Source organism: Nyctereutes procyonoides, unplaced genomic scaffold, assembly GCF_905146905.1.
Source record: "Nyctereutes procyonoides isolate TBG_1078 unplaced genomic scaffold, NYPRO_anot_genome, whole genome shotgun sequence".
NCBI classification, from domain to species: domain Eukaryota; kingdom Metazoa; phylum Chordata; class Mammalia; order Carnivora; family Canidae; genus Nyctereutes; species Nyctereutes procyonoides.
In genome coordinates this window covers 2,892,657-2,909,871 of record NW_026575082.1, presented here as the reverse complement: position 1 = coordinate 2,909,871, position 17,215 = coordinate 2,892,657, and the positions used below count along the sequence as shown (strand labels likewise).

The following is a 17,215-nucleotide window of genomic DNA, read 5'->3' as shown; positions in this document are numbered from 1 at the left end:
CTCCTTCCCCAGGTCAACCACAACCTGTGGCCTCCTGCCTGCACCTGGGGATGCCCCATCCCACCCCACTGGCTTTGTCCCCTCCCACCACAAGCCCTGGACTTGCTGTACCATGGTTAGCCTCTGTGAGGGGCCCACGCAGAAGTCCCTCCCACTGCATGGAGCCGCCCTCTGCATGGAGCCTCAGGGCTGACTCTGCCACTCAGGACACATATCCAAGGTGCACTGGCCAGAAGCACAGTGGGGACAGAGCATCCTGCAGAGCTCCCTCTGCTCGACACTGAAGCAAACTCAAAGAGTAGGTACTAATGAACGCTTCCCAGGTCAGCAGACCCCGTGGCCATGCACAGACACCTCTCACTGGCACACCCCATATCCATGTCGGCCTCTGTTAGCGAGATTCACCCTAAATCCTGCTCTGAAGGATGAACAGGATGGGAACACTCTCTCCCTGAGCTGTTCTAATGACTGCTCGTGCTCTGAATAGCAGGATGGTTGTTACCCTGTGTACCAGCTGCATAATCGTACTGGGCACTGCTTGGACCACTAGTCAGTCTCAAGGCCTGTACTTAACTACTATTTCATGGTTAAAAGATGGCGGTCTTCCTTCAATTGTGATGGGAAGAAGATGAGCCCTGACATACAAGGCTGTTGGCCTGAGGGGGCAACAAGCAGAGAAAGCCAGGCAGATGGGGGCTTTCTGAAGTAAATCCATTTCTTCCTTTGTCTTTCCATTCCCTGATGATGTGGCTTCATTCTGGAAAATCTCTCCCTAATTCTTCAAACTGCATATAACATTGTGGCACTTGCTCTAAGAACCTGTTGCTCTATCAGGCTGAGCAGGGCTTGACATCTTTATGGGTCAGAAACAAGTATTTGCGCTTTCATAGGACTTTATCTAAAACTTGTGGTTTTACTAGCGATTATGTTGCCCTGAGCATCCAAAAAGTAAGCAGGCACAACAGAACATGGATTTGATGTGATAGCAGAGTTCAGAATAACAAGAAATGGGCAAAACCTGGGTAGTCCCATAAGTGACTTTTGCAGAAACAATATGCAGATAGACGATAGGAAAGAAGTCCTCAGCATTTTGCCCAAAGGCAGGTTGAAACACCTGTGATGGCCGAGACTAGCCAGGCCACGCAAAGGTGCTTCTTACGATGGCACAGGTGGTGAACCGACCTCTTGACAAGCCCACCAGAGTCCATCATTCCTTTTTTTTTTTTTTAATTTTTATTTTATTTATGATAGTCACAGAGAGAGAGAGAGAGAGAGGCAGAGACACAGGCAGGGGGAGAAGCAGGCCCCATGCACCGGGAGCCCGATGTGGGATTCGATCCCGGGTCTCCAGGATCGCGCCCCGGGCCAAAGGCAGGCGCCAAACCGCTGCGCCACCCAGGGATCCCCGAGTCCATCATTCCTAAGTTACCCACCTGCTTCCTGAGCAGAATTCTGCTGTGGTTTATTTACTTATGAAATAACACTCTCTGGTCCTCATGATGACCTCAAAACACCCTGACTCGGTTTTGTATTTGGAAATGTTCATTTTTATAAATTTGAATTACGCAGAATTACACACCCTTCTAAAGCTCTTCTTCCCTAATTGGAAGGTTTTATTTTTTTCGTGAGCTCCAAAAAGTGTCCTTTCCATCAGTGCCATGTCACTTTCTTGGTGGAGGACTGAAATCTAACTCAATAATTTTGTATCTGATGTAATTTTATTCACAGGTTTGTTCTTCTACCATTTTTGGTCAGTAAAGGGGGCTGCTGGGACCCAGTTTTCTGTGGAAATAAAAGCAATGTAACAATTGGAGCTTTCCAAACAAGCACACGGTAACACTCGACAAAGAATGTTTCATGGAAAAAAAAAAAGGTATCTTTAATTAATCTGATAATGCAAAGCTTCTCTAGAGCCAAAAGCAGCATTTGAATCCATTCCTAGATGTCATGAAACCTTGGGTAAAATTAGGGCATGATGGGGAATTGCTAAAAAGGGTCACAAAGATAGAATTCTAATGTCAACCTTGCTTCCCCCAGAAGCCTGATGATTCTTATGGGAATGAGTAGTGTTTTGTTCTCAACTTCCACGTATTTCGTCTACCAGTTTTCACTAGCTATCCCATCAAAATTCCCTAAGTATTTTAAGTTTTGCCTCCATGTGTAAAGATCTAAGGCATCGTTTAGTAATAGCAAAGGCACGCTGCAGATTGCAACAGAGGATTCAAAATACTCATTTACTTTCCCAAAGTCCTTAGCCAAACCCTGCAAATGGGAGTGTCTGTCGGGTGTTACATACATGCAAAGTGCATCTCTCTCCTTAAAGAACATCTAGGAAGCAGCGGTTAATACCCACGCTAGACCAGTTAAGGGCCTGCTGAGCTTGAAAAGTCGGTGGTTTTAGACGGTAAGATTCTATCCTTCAGAGTCACGAAAGGTACCCAATGTGGACTCACATGTTCTTCAACACTTTACGCCATTGTCATGACATAAACTTCCTTCTCTAGCCGCTGGATGATCTACAATAGTCTGTTGATTCTACTGTCAACTTGTTGAACTCAACTAGGATACAGGCACTTGTTACAGAAATGTGATGTATCAAGTTTCTCAAAAAGCAGATCACACAGAGAAAAGACTAACAATCTCGTTAAGAGGTAAATGATTATCTCAATGAAGCTGAAATGAAAAAAAGTAAAGTCCAACGTAGAGTAAAAGAAAATCATTTGATCTTTCCAGCATCATGATTTTCAAAGCACTACTGAATCAGATTATTAATTATTTGACCACCGCCATGACAGATGAGGGAAAGGCTCAAGAGCTTTTCCAAATATTAAAAATACTTATCTTCCGGGAAAAAAAGAGGTTTAGTGTGCTCCAAAAAAACATAGTATTATTGGAATATCATCAGTAAAATCTATCATTATCAAAATTTTTAAAGAGAAAAACTAAGAATTACTCTTCAAAAATGCGAACGAAAGGTCGCGATTGGGTTTGCCAGACTTTCCGTGACAAACTGTTCCAAGAATCACAGAATGAGCACTGCATTTTCAGAGAGTAGTGTATTCTCCTGCTCCTTCCCACAGGTTAATGAGTAAGAAAGGAAATGGGAAACAAGGGTCAGGGCATAATGTGTTACTGTTCAGTTATCTATACGGATGCTGATAAGATGGAGGTGCGGGTTCAGCAGAGGCTTCTCTACGGGATTAGACAAACAACTTTCTTGTACACTTTTACTGACTCAATATAATTTGAGTGTAATAGACTCTCACACAATACACTGTATAAACCCACAGTAAACTCTGTTCCAGAGAATTGGCTAAATCTAATAAGGAAAAAATGACGCAGATTTGTGTTTTGTCTTGGAGAAATGCACTAGGGTCATGTTCCTCACTATAGACTATAAAATAGCCCTGCTGAAGCACTTGACTTTCTACATCCCTGGCCTATCAGGTAAAAGCAACATCCATGAACCAGTTTCCAGGGAGAAGAGAGGAACAGTCTCAGTTATGCAGAGAAAGGTCTAAGTTCTCTAACTGGAACATCACCTTCTCCTAAAAAATAATGAATAAAATATCAAAACGCTTAAGATTTATAAAAACTAGGAAAATGATGAAAACAAAGTCAGCCAAGCATCTTTAAATATTTACATAGCTACTCTTTGGAAAGTCATCTGTTCCAATGAGCCATCTCTAAACCCACAGGGCTACTTGAATCCAAGGAGATTAATTATAACTGCACACCAATCTGAAGTTACTCTTTTACTCGGCTGTCTGGTGCAAAAGAGAAGAGCAAAGTGTGTATGTGTACATGCATGCACATGCCGCATGGTGAGGGAGCAGGCTCTGGACTGTGCATGGAGGTGTCCCATCACCTGTTCTTTGCTCAGAAATGGCTGATGCCCCAGAGAAACCATTAATTCAACAGGCCAAAGGTGTTAGTTAATGTGAACACATATGGGCAAATTAGCAAGAAAGGAGCCTGAAGTGGAGCTGACCGGCACCTCTGTCTGCACGCACCAGCCTGAGCTCTAAGAATACACTAGCTACGTAATGGCTGGGTTGTGGGACCACCTGGGTCTGGGAAACCCAGGCAAGGGTTATCCAAGCACAGCATTACCTGGGTGCAGAGTCTACCCAGGTATGAGACTGCTATGGGAAACCAGGCCCCAAGGGTGCAGGGCTGAGCCCCCACTACCTGGGCCTGGGTTATGCGAGTGCCAGGACTACCGGGTCAGAGAGCCACCTGAGCCTGCATAACTTAGGCACATGTTACCTGGGCACCTGACCTCCCTGGGTTTGGGAACACTTTGGGAAGGGGGACCAGGGCACAGGGCTCCCTGGACCTGTGCTGCCTGAATGCCAGGCTCCTGGGCCTGGGATGCCCGGGCTCTGGGCCATCCCGACATGGGGTCGCCTAGGTGCAGAGCTCCCTGAACCCAGCCAGCCACCCAGGCGCCCACGCTCACCTGGTGCAGGGTCGGCTGCACCCTCCTCTCCGCTCTCATCCGCAGCCTCGTCGGCCAGGCCCGAGCCCGGGGAGTCGGCGGCAGCACCACAGGCCGAGCCCGGGCTGCTGGGCTGCGAGGCCGAGTCGCCCTCGCTGAGCGAGCCGCAGCGCACACGGGGTGCGCGGTCCCCAGGGCCGTCGCGGTCTCGGCGCGCGCGCCGGTGCACCCGGGAGTGCAGCACCATCTGGTGGTAGGTGCGGAAGATCTTGCCGCACTCGAAGCACTCGGACGACTTGCCGTGGCCCGCGGGGGCGGCGGCGCGGCGGCTGGGGCGAACGGCAGGCCTGGGGTCCAGGGGCCCAGGCGTGGGGTCCCCGGGCGCACCCGCTCGCTTGCGCGGGGGCCCCGGTGCGCCAGGCTCAGGCTCGCGCTTGCGCTTCTCCTGGCTCACCAAGATGTACTCGCGCCGCTCCTTGTCGAAGGCCACGTCCCCGGCCAACGCCTCGTCCCACGCCCCGTACTTGAGGTACTCGGCCGGCTCGGCCACCTTGCCCCGCGTGGCCAGCTGCCAGGCCTGGTAACTGTTGACTGGGTCCAGCTCGGCCACACGCCGCCCCGCCTGCCCGCGAGCAGGCACACTGGCCACGGCGGGCCGCAGGTTCAGGCACTGGAGGAACAGCTGCTGGGAGTCCGGGGGGCCACCCTGGGCCGCGCCCTCCCCGGCCAGGGCCCGCGTCCGGCCGGCCTCCACCCGGCGGTGGATGGCGTTGTGCGCGTTCAAGCTGTCCAGGTTTGTAAACAGGTTCCCACACTTGGTGCAGACTTCATAAAGGGACAGGCCCGCCACAATCGTCTCTTCCTGCACCACGTTGTTGATGGTGGCTATGGGGTCCAGCTCGCTCTTGGGCTTGTTCTTGCTGCCTGTCTTGGGGCCGTGTGCCTTCATGTGGTTCTTGAGGAACCACGGCTCTTTGAATCTCCGGCCACAGATGTGGCAGCCATGGTCGAAGGAGCCTCTGTGCTTCTTCATGTGGGCCTTGAGGAACCAGGTCTGGCTGAAGGCCTGGCCACACACCTCACAGGGAAACTCACCGGGGGTGAGCTCGGGCTTGCCGTTCTCCACGTAGGCCTCAGTGCCACTGGGCCCCTGCGCTGTGATGTGGTCCCTGTCAATGTGGCTCAGCAGGGACTCTTCCCTCAGGGTCATGTAGCTGCACAGCCTGCACCTGAATGGCTTGTGAGCCTGGTGCACGTGCTGCTCCAGGTCCTTCTTCCGCTCAAACTTGCACTTGCAGAAGGAGCACTGGGCTGCCACCTTGCCCTCCTCTGGGGCACAGACAGCCCCCTCCGCCTCCTTCTTGCTGCTCCTCAGCAGGATCTTGCTGTCGTCCAGTTGGGTGGCCCCGTTCAGGATCTTGTTGCAGGCTGAACTGCTCTTGGTAGGGCTGGTGCAGCCGTCCAGGCCCTCAGACACACGCATCTCACCAGCCTCTGGCTCGTGGCCCTGGATCAGAGTGCCTGTGCGGTGGCTGCGGATATGGATCTTCAGGTTGCCCTTCTGGGAAGCCCTGTGGTCGCAGTAGGGACACTTGTAGGGCTTTTCCCCGGTGTGCTTGCGCATGTGCTGAGACAGGGAGCTCTGGAAGGGGAAGCTCTTGCCACAGATGCAGCAGCTGTGGCTCATGGCCTTGTCTCCGTCCACCTCGGGGCTCCTGCTGGCCCTGCTGGGGCTCGGGCCCCTTCTCAGCTCCACCTCGGCCTCTCGGTTGCGATCCATCTCCAGGACACGGGCTCCCCGGCCGGGATGGGCACTTTCTGTCACCCAAGCCTGCCAGACGACGTCTTATCTCTCCATCTTCAGATGAGGCTCCTGCTTCCCAGCTGCAGAGACGCACCTGCCAGGACAGCCCGTGTATCCTACCCTGAAAGCATGGCAAGCAGCAGAGAGCACCTAAAACAGAAAAGACACAGAGATCTTAGGAACAAGGTTTCCCCCCGAAACAGGGACCCAGTAACATCCACAGGGAGTGATGGGGGCTCCTGAAAGATAGCGATCCAGTCCAAAGAAGACATCAACACAAATTCAAATAGATGTGCACGCAGCTGCTTTCCTCTGTAAGATCAATAATTAAACAGTTATTGATAAGTGTGTGCTAAATCATTAAATAATTGTACATGATTGCACCCTAAAATAGTATTTCTGAAAAAAGATGTCAAGTCTTTAAGGAGAGACAGAGTGAGTAACATTGGCAGGGAGGGGGTGAGAAACACAGGCCACTGACCAAGGAGAGAGTGTGGGGATAAGAACCAAGGAGACAGGACCGGGGAGAAGGGCGGCCAAGGACACAGGCACAGCTCGTGGCCAGGACAAGTGAGCCGCAAAGGCAGTTCACAAACCTACTGCTGTGTTTAGACGTCAGGGAAACAAGACTTCAGCTGAGAGCACAAGTGATTTACCCTGAGCTCATGCAAGGTCTCCACCTGGAAGCGGCTGCTCGGCACGGCAGCCACAACTGACACCACTCTAGCTGCCTATGGCCATGAAACCACTGCCTCCTAAAGCCCCAACCCTGTGGGCCCTTCCCATTCCCATCCTATTCTTTTTATCCTGCACCACCACCCCAGTCCCCCAAAGGCACCCTAGGCTCTTGCTGTAGGGCTAAGTCTGGGCCCCAGCACAGAACACCCTCTGGACCCCAGGAGTCTTGCAGTCACCCCCCCGAACCCCCAATTTCTGCATAGGTTCCCATAGTACCTTCCCAGGGAAGCAGGGTATGCCTCTCCCTGGAGACAGCAGGAGTCACACTGTGCCATCACTGTCATGTGCATGCCCATCCCACCTTCCAGAGAATGAGGGGCCACTCCTCCAGGTGTCTGGGTGTTTCTAGCACCCTGTGCACAAGCAGAGACAAAGCAGACAAGGGAGGTGGCCGAGTGCCGTGCCTGGCACACAGCGGGCAACCACCCACGCCGCAGGAAAGCCAACCTGAGTGCCTGTAAGCTGCCAAATGGACCCAAGACAGTACACACCAAAAAGCAATTATCTGCAGTAAAAGAGAATTTCCATCTGATGTGTGATCAGTAGAATAAACAAAACAGTGAGCCAATTAGAAAGGATGGGAGAGAGGGCATCTTTCCGAATAGTATTCTGAGGGGTTAGAAAGGGAGGCAGAGCTACACCACAGCTCCCCTGGGACGCGGTCTGTTTATCCTTCTTACCTCTAAGCAGAAATGAGAGGATTCTCAGGGTCTCCCTATGGGGGCAGGGGTGGGACCCTAGACTTGCAGAGAGGCACCCAGATGGGCAGATTTTCTTTAAAACTAGCCATGACATATATAAAAAGGAAGTCATGTTTTGTACAAACTCACAACCTCATACACACTAAGAACTCTTACTGTAAAATTTACAAAGCATGAAGAAGTTAAAGGTTTCTCGTTTTAAACCAATGTACTAATACACATTTTTTTGCTCACAAAGGAAAGGTTCTGTCCCAGAAGACCCGGTGGCGACTCCTTGTCTGCTCTGGGTTGTCCAGCCTGACCTGTCTTCTGCAGAGTAGATGCAGGAAAGAATCCTGAGAGTAGATCAGGGAAATGATGAGTATGGGGAACCTGCCCACCAGCAGGGATCTGAGCGCACGACACCTCCTGTCCACTTGGCCACAAGGGTGCAGCTGCCACAGCTGGCAGATGCCCCCCCCCACAGACCACACCCCTCCTGCTTCCTCCAAACCCCGCCTCCCAGAGACCCTTAGAAGAAATCTTAATTTAGTAGAAACTTAAATGTCTAAATTAAAATTAAAACCTAAATTTCTAATTATTAAAATTTTAAATTTTAAATTATGTACTCTAAGACAGGTCTTGACAAAGCGCCGTGCCACGGGTTTCCCAGGCACCTAAGGAAACCAGTGCAGCCAGAGCAGCAAAGTGCGGGAAGAGGTGGGAAGCAGAGAGGCACACAGGTATGGCTTACTCCTTACACTAACAGGTGCATGGAGTTCCTGCAGCCAAGAGAGAGCCCCCCCCCCAAAATCAACAACTCCAATAAGAGAAATAAAGAAAAATTCCCCGTAAAATTGGACAAATGAGGTTAAAGAGAACACCTCTCAGTGACGATTTCAGCAAACTTAAGTACTTTTTTCAAGCTGTTTAGGTCCTGGCACCAGTTCTGGATGGTTGTGTGTTATGTATGGGTTACATGGCAAATGATCCTCCTGCATCCTACCCCAAGATTTATTTCATCCCCTCGAGATGCTGACTGTGATATACTAATATATGAACGAAGAAACACACTATTCACACTTAGCTCAATGATCTAATCTGGGCATAAAGATTTCGGAGTTTAAAGAAGTGCACAGAAATAATTCTACGGAGGAAAACACCACTGGAAACTGGTGGCTCTGAAATGATCCTACAGACTTCACTGGACCTCTCACTGGTTGACCGACTATCAGAGGCAGACAGGTCTCAATTCAAGGGGATCAAACAGCCAAACACCAGCCACAAAGACAAGGTTCACGGAGTGCTGTGCTCAACTCACAAACGCACCTGGAAATAAAAGTGGATTTTTCTAGCAAGAAGACATGTTCCAATCATCACAAATGCCAATGCTCTGTGGTGGGCTGATTTCCTGCCTTCTTTGCCACCCCAAGTTCAGGAGCCCAGGGGCCGTGACCGGAAAGGCTCCCCAGGCTGCCAGGCAGCTCCAGGGATGGGGTGCAGCAGGCCGGGGTCCCGGCACCAGCATGGAGTGCGGCAGAGCAGACCCGGGGGCCCTGGCTCCCCATTAACCAGCCAGCTGGCTCTTGGGGGGCAGCCCTCACAGCCCAGGCTGAGAGGGAAGCCCCAGGGAGCCCCTCCCCTCAGGATGTCCCCCAGATCCCTGTACCCATCCGGAGGCAGCAAGCACCTACTGGGGCCAGACCTCCCATGGGACATCTGACGGCATCCTGCCTAGACGCCCCAGGCCCTGGTGAACCACAGAGGGGAGGCACAGGGATACATGCATCCGGCCACCTTGATGTCCTGCCTCCCCAGGCCCTGTGAGCTGCAGAGGGGAGGTGCAGGGGTGTGTGCACCAGGCCACCAGGGCGCAGGCACAGGACCTGCCAGGTGGTCTCAGGCCCCCAAGAGCCTGGGCAGCTGGGCTGCCAGTCCAAGGGAAGTGACTGCACTTCCCTTCCCTCCCAGGGGGGGTCCTCGTCCCCCGCTGTCCACACACGGCTGCCATCTTCGCTGCCTGGCAGGGCCGGTTCCTCCCCAGGTCTGGCCTCCTGAGGTGTCTGATTCCCAACAGCCCGATCCGCCCAGGACTGGGTACCCTCCCTCGGGGCCCAAACACAGCAGAGGGTCGGTTCTCACGGGCACCCTCCAAGACCAGCTGAGAAGCGTTAGCCCCAAGCCAACGGGGCCTGTGAGTTCCAGGAGGATCCTCAAGGAAGGACATGAGCGGTGCCCCTGCCATCAGCAAAACAAGCTCTTCTTTCTTTTGTTTTCCTCTTCTCACCCACCCCCACCTTTCAAAACTAAGCTTCGCTGTAAATCCCTGGGAGAGCTGCTCGGGCACAGTGTGAAAGAACTCAGAGATATTACCAAGGTGAAAATATATCAATGTGGAAATGGGGGGGGGGGACACTGTAACAGGAGTAATAACTTAAGCCCCAAACGCCACTATCTTAAGGAAATCGTAACATCAACAAAACTGGCTCCTCTTGAAAAAGGTCCCTAAATGGCCCCCTTCCTGACACCCACAGTCCACTAACAAAAGTTCCTTGAGAACCTTAAGAGCAACAGTCAGAAAGTGATTTCCCAGCAACTGGCCCTCCTTCATCAGCGGCCAAATCAACAGATCTTTGATATTCTTTTTAGCTGCAAGCAAAAACTGCTATTTAAGACAGGGTCATCGCTTCTTTTCCAAAAAAGAACAAGAATGCTGTCATCAGAGCTCTCAACTTAAAAATGCACCCCAGGCAGCCGCCCCCAGTTAGGAGGCTCACGGGGAGGCCACCAGCCCTCCAGGGCTGCTGGCTCTGCTCTGCCGGCCTTTGGAAAACACCACCCCAGCCATGGCCGTGGGCTGGGCCTGTGGGGTCTCAGATGGTCTCTCCACACTCATCTGGTTCCCTGGTGGGGTGCGGGTCATGTCCCAACACCTCCACGGGAGGCAGTGTCATCCTGCTCCGTCCAAGTCAGGTACATGGCCGTATGGAGCCGCCTGTCTTTGACTCCCCCAGATGGACAAGCACATACCAAACAGGATTTACCATTCCAACTTCTCCCACAATAACATATTAACCTAAAGATAACTTGTATTATAAAATGTATGAATAAATGTGAGCTCTTGATGCAGAACCAGAGTGATCCGTCTTCCAGAGGCATGAATACAAGGAGGGGAGGAGCAAACACGTATGCATTTTAGCTGACACAGGACAACACAGCACCCACACACATACACAAACCACAACCCCATCGGAACACACTGCTTGCCCATAATGAACCAGTCTTGTCGCGTATTACAAACTTTTTCTGGGGCTGTAATTGGAAACTTGCCAGGCAAGACTATAATTTAATTGTTTATGCATAAAAATGGCTTGCTGATTAGGGTTTTAAAATAGATTTCCAATGGATCACTCCCTGTGTGTGTGTGCTTCTCTACTGAGAATGGTCTGAAGACACTCTTTAAAAATATCTTCTACAGTTTTTGAAATGTCATTTTATAAAACGTAATTTCATCACATTTATAAAAAAAATAGGTAAAGTTTTTAAGAAAATAAAATTATGTATTCATAACATAAAAAAATGCAATCCAGTGGAGATGGAGACAGGTGTTAAGAGGCAATATGGAAAAGCTGTGAAAGTAAGACATGCAGCTAAACTTTACCGAGCAATTGTGTGAACACATAAATAAGCTACTAGGTCTAAATCCACAGACGCAACGTCGCTGTCACACCTTCCACAGATCCTCTCTCCACAGACCTGCAGAGCACAACTGAAATGAAGGGACTTTCTCAAGACTGCTTGCACTCACTGGATTTGGGATCAATTTACTCTGTGGTAAATGTTTCAACTAGTAAATCACTTCTCTAAGTGAGGATCCTGGCCCCAGGCAGGGCCCCAGCCCCCTGCCATCCAGGGATGCCTGCACGAGCAAGCCCTGCACACCTAACATCCCGGACAGACAGGGACAGCCGGACAGCCGAAGGACCTAGAAAGAGCCCATGTGCACCCCTGCTGTCTCTGCTAACAGCCCAAGCCCCCTCCCGGGTGAGCGCCTCATGGTCAGCCCCACAGGTCAGCAGCAGGGCCTGTTTAACAAAAGTTTCATCCCAGTTCCTGAGAGCCTACAGGGCCCAGGGCCACTTACAGGAACTTAACGTTTCAAAGGTAAGAAACCACCTTCAGCTCGAGAAAACCCAAAGTCAGAAAGGGAAACAGGTCAACACACAGAAAACAATGTACTGGCAGTACTGCCCAAGCACCAGCAGGACAGGTAGATGTTTCCAGAAGGGCAGGGAGGGACGTGATGACCTGAATTGACAGGTTGGCTCGGTATTTCAGAGAAGTTGAGGCTCCTTCCGGAATGTGGAATGCAGCAGAACTGAGCTGAGAGACCAACTCTCCCGAGGCAGGGACCCAACCAGGAATCCCGATGGTCCCATGTGACCTTGCCTCTCTCCTCCTTCCCATCAACACCCAGTGAACACCGTGGACGGCCTGCTGGCAGGCCATTCAATGCACTGCTGAATCCACGCACCCTGCATCTCAAGCCTAAAGACATTCCAGGTGCATACCTGGGCCGGCCTGACACATCTGCCCTTCACAGCGCTCATGCCCTGAAGATGAGGCCCCAACTCCCCAACGGGACTTACAAGGGCCTGAGCCCCTGTGCTGCTGGGTGTGTGTCCCCCAGACCCCCTCAATGACCGTGAGCTCTGCTACATGCCCAGGCAGATGCACACTCCCTCTCACCTCTGGGCCTACCATGGTTCTCAGCCCACCTACCCACGTGACCTGACCCCTGGTACCCATGCGACTCCATCAGGACCCTCCCCGAGGTCTCTGCATGGCCCCAGCACTACCCTAGCCCACATCTGTACGTGTTACTGTTACTGCTTCTTCGATTGGTCACCTGTATGTTAGAGGACAAGTTTTCCCCCCACAGAATGCCCCGTGCAAGCACAGAGCCAAGCACGCCCTGGTCACCGAGGTGCTGTAGCCCGTGAGTTTCAGATCAGACTACCCAAGCTGCAAACTCAGTTATCCCACTCACTCAGATGAGCCATATGACCCCTGTCTTAATCTCTCTGATCCTCAGTCCACTTCACTTTTTAAATGTAAATGATGGTAATGATAAACTATATAATAGTAATTTTGTGAGCTTTAAATTGATGCATTCTAGGTACGATATTTAACACATGGTAAATGGCTAACATGTTACATATTATCATTAATAACTGTTAGATAAGTAAATGAAATGTCAGTGCAGGACCCAAAGATACCTACTCACTGACAGTGACAATATTCAGTTTAATAAATTCATAAGGACAAAATAATAGAAGCTTAGGAAACTGAGTTAGAAATCACTAGTGACCCCTATGTGTTCAGTGGGGTCTGATGGGTCCACTACAAAAGGTTACTCAATACAACTCTAAGTCTTCCACCAGCTATAACTACCCACAGCAGACATGCTCAAACACATTCTAGCTCCCAAACTCTTTATAAAAACTAAACTTCAATAAAGACTAAATATTAAATAATATTTGAGGATTACTATTTTGTTAGGTTGGTAATATAGATAATATTCTAATTCTAATAAACTAATAAATTCTTAGTTTTTTTGGAAACATTATTAAATATTTTAGAAGTGGTTTACAAAAAAAGAGAAAGGCTAATACATCAAAATGCTAACAACTGGTGGATCTAGATAGTAAGTGTGGGTATTTTTATTTGTCTGATACTAAAACCAGACAAAAACACCACAAAAAAAATGAAAATTATCAACCAATATCCTTGATGAACAGAGATCCAAAAGTCCTCATCAGGGATCCCTGGGTGGCACAGCGGTTTGGCGCCTGTCTTTGGCCCAGGGCGCGATCCTGGAGACTCGGGATCGAATCCCACGTCGGGCTCCTGGTGCATGGAGCCTGCTTCTCCCTCTGCCTGTGTCTCTGCCTCTCTCTCTCTCACTGTGTGCCTATCATAAATAAATAAAAATTAAAAAAAAAACAAAAGTCCTCATCAAAATATTAGCAAATGGAATTCAACAATACTTTAAAAGGTTCATACACCATGATCAAGTAGGATTTATTCCAGGGATATAAGGATGGTTCCACATCCACAAATAAGTCAATGTGATACATATACTGCATTGACAAAATGAAGGATAAAAATCACATGATCATCTCAATACACGCAGAAAAAGCACTTGACAAAATTCAGCATCCATTTATAATAAAAATTCAACAAAGCAGGTATAGAGAGTACAGATTTCAACATAATAAAGGCCATATATGACAAACCCACAATCAACATCATAATCAATGGGGAAAAGCTAAGAGCTTTTCTTCTAAGATCAAGAACAAGACAAAGATTTCCACTCTCTCCACCATTATTCAACCTAGTATTGGAAGTCCTAGCTAGAGCAATAAGGCAATAAAAAGGAATAAAAGGCATCCGAATCAGAAAGGAAGAAATAAAACTGTCACTATTTGTAGATGACATGATATAAATACAGAAAACTCTAAAGACTCATCAAAAAACTATTAAACGGGGATCCCTGGGTGGCGCAGTGGTTTGGCGCCTGCCTTTGGCCCAGGGCACGATCCTGCAGACCCTGGATCGAATCCCACGTCGGCCTCCCGGTGCATGGAGCCTGCTTCTCCCTCCGCCTGTGTCTCTGCCTCTCTCTCTCTCTCTCTCTCTCTCTCTGTGACTATCATAAAATAAATAAATAAAAATTAAAAAAAAACTATTAAACGAACTCATTAAAGGATACAAAACCAATATACAGAAATCTGTGGCATCTCTATATGTTAATTACAAACTATCAGAAAGATAAATTAAGAAATCCCAGGGGCACCTGGGTAGCTTGATTGGTTGGACGGCCGACTCTTGGTTTCGGCTCAGGTCATGATCTCAAGGGTCGTGAGATCTAGCCCCATGTCAGGTTCCACACTCAGTGCAATCTCTTTAAGATTTCCTCCCTCTGTCCCTCCCCCAATTCATGCATGCGTGCACACACTCTCTCTCTTTCAAATAAATAAATCTTTTTAAAAAATAAATAAATAAATATTTAAAAGAAGAAGAAGAAAGCAATCCCGTTTACAATTGCATCAGAAAGAGTAAAATACCTAGGAATAAAGACATGTACACTGAAAATTACAAATGGTTAGATACAAATTTAAAAATATCATATACTCATTGATCACAAGAATATTGCTAAAGCATCAATATCACCCATAGCAATCTACACATTCAATGTAATCCCTATCAAAATTCCAATGGCATTTTTCAAAGAACTAGAACAAATAACTCTAAAATTTGTATGGAATCCAAAAGACCCCAAATAGCCAAAGCAATCCTGAGAAAGAATAAAGCTGGTGGCATCATTCTCCCTATACTACAAACTATACCTCAAAGCTATAATAATCAAAACAATATGGTATTGGCATAAAAACAGATACACTGACCAAAGGAACAGACTTGAGAACCCAGAAATAAGCCCACATGTATATGGACCATTAATTTACAACAAAGGCGCCAAGGACATACAATGGTGAAAGCAGTGTCTTCAATAAATGATGTCGGGAAAAGTGGGCAGCCACACGCAAGAGAATGCAACTAGTCCGCTATCCTACCATACACAAAGAGTAACTCAAAATGGAGTAAAGACTTGAATGTAAGACTTGAAACCATGAAACTCCTAGAAGAAAACATAGAAAGCTCCATGACATTGGTGTTAGCAGTGTGCTTGTGAATCTGACTCCAAAGGCAAGGGAAATAAAAGCAAAAATAAACATGTGGGAGCGCATCAAATAAAGAAGCTTCTGCACAGAGAAGGAAACAATCACTGAAACAAAAAGGCAACCTATTAAGAAAAGATATTTGCAAATCATATATCCAACAAGGGGTTAATATTCAAAATATATAAAGAATTCCTACAACTCAACAATCAAAAAAACAACCTGATTTAAAAATGGGAAGAAGAAAAATAAGAAGAATAAGGGAAAAAAAAGGAAAAATGGGAAGAAGAAAAATAAGAAGAATAAGAAAAAAAAAAGGAAAAAATGGGAAGAAGAGCTGAAGAGGCATTTTTCCAAAGACATACACAGATGGTCAACAGGCACAGGAAACGGTGTTCAACATCACTAATTATTAGAAAATTACAAATCAAAACCACGAGATATCACCTCACACCTGTTAGAATGGCAATTATCAAAAAGACAAGAAATAACAAGTGTTAGAGAAAAGGGAACCCTTGTACACTGTCAGTGGGAATGTCAAACCATATGGAGAGTTCTGAAAAAAATTAGAACTATGATATGATCCAGCTATTCCATTGCTAGGTGTCTACCCTACATGAAGAAAACAAAAAAAAACTAATTCAAAAAGATACATGCACCCCCCCCCCATGTTCACGCAGCACTATTGACAGTAACCAACATTTGGAAGCAACCTCAGCGCCCATCGAGGGATGAATGGGTCAAGAGGATGTGGTGCATATACACGCACACAATGGAATACAACTTGGCCATGAAGGATGGAATCTCGCCGCGTGCACTAACACCGGTGGACCTTCAGAGATGAGGCCAAGCAAAGTAAGTCAGACGAACAAAGACAAATACCATATGATTCCACTCACACACAGAATCTGAAAAAAAAATAAGACAGTATTAAAACAAACTCAGAGATACAGAGAAGAGATCAGTAGTGACTCCAGGGTGAGCGAAATGGGGGTCACCGTGCGCGGACAGATGGCGACTCGTCTTTTGGTAGCAATCACAGTGCAGTGTACACAGATATCAAATTATAATGTTGTACACCTTATGTGTGCATCGTGTTATATCCCAATTGCACCTCATAAAAAAACAGAATGTTGGAATATTATTCAGTCAAAAATAAATAAATGTAAATGAAGCACCTCTACATCATTTTTTTTTACTGTTAATTGCTGGAGACTCTATGTATGTTTCTTTGTCTTCCTGTTTTCATGGGTTTTTGGAAGTTTTTCACAAAAGAAATTTAAAAAGATTTACTCCCACTTACAACCCCAGTAAAGAACACAATTCAAAGAGTGGCTCTGGGGAAGCCTGGTGGGCATTCCCCCTCCCGCCTTTTCTTTCCCTCCCCTCCCCCGCACTCCTCCCCCCATTCGGGTCCTGGAGGAAGCTCAGAGAGCTCTGAGGAATGGAGTTTGAGAACACTACCTTTTGTTGATTCTAGAAGAAGGAAAGGAAAGGAAAGGAAAGGAAAGGAAAGGAAAGGAAAGGAAAGGAAAGGAAAGGAAAGGAAAGGAAAGGAAAGGAAAGGAAAGGAAAGGAAAGGAAAGGAAAGGAAAGGAAAGGAAAGGAAAGGAAAGGAAAGGAAAGGAAAGGAAAGGAAAGGAAAGGAAAGGAAAGGAAAGGAAAGGAAAGGAAAGGAAAGGAAAGGGGAAAGGAAAAGGAAAGGAGAAAAGGAAAAGGAAAGAAAGAAGGAAAAGGAAAGAGAGGGAGGGAGGGAGGGAGGGAGGGAGGAAGGAAGGAAGGAAGGAAAAGAAAAAAGAAAAGGTCGATC

General features: G+C 47.9%; 1 protein-coding gene across 6 annotated transcripts in view; it reads right to left on the bottom strand.

Moving 5' to 3' along the window:
• The window catches only part of LOC129514553 (zinc finger protein 516-like), a 117,543-nt gene that overhangs the window by 61,276 nt on the left and 39,052 nt on the right, over positions 1 to 17,215 (bottom strand). For 5 of the 6 annotated variants that reach the window (XM_055333229.1, XM_055333228.1, XM_055333227.1 and 2 more), the window contains one exon: positions 4,463 to 6,395. In XM_055333229.1, the coding sequence (XP_055189204.1) occupies positions 4,463 to 6,221 (1,759 nt within the window). In that variant the 5' untranslated portion in view covers positions 6,222 to 6,395. Of the gene's footprint in view, positions 1 to 4,462; positions 6,396 to 13,445; positions 13,567 to 17,215 lie in introns of those variants that run through there. The other variant, XM_055333231.1, reaches the window with a different exon arrangement.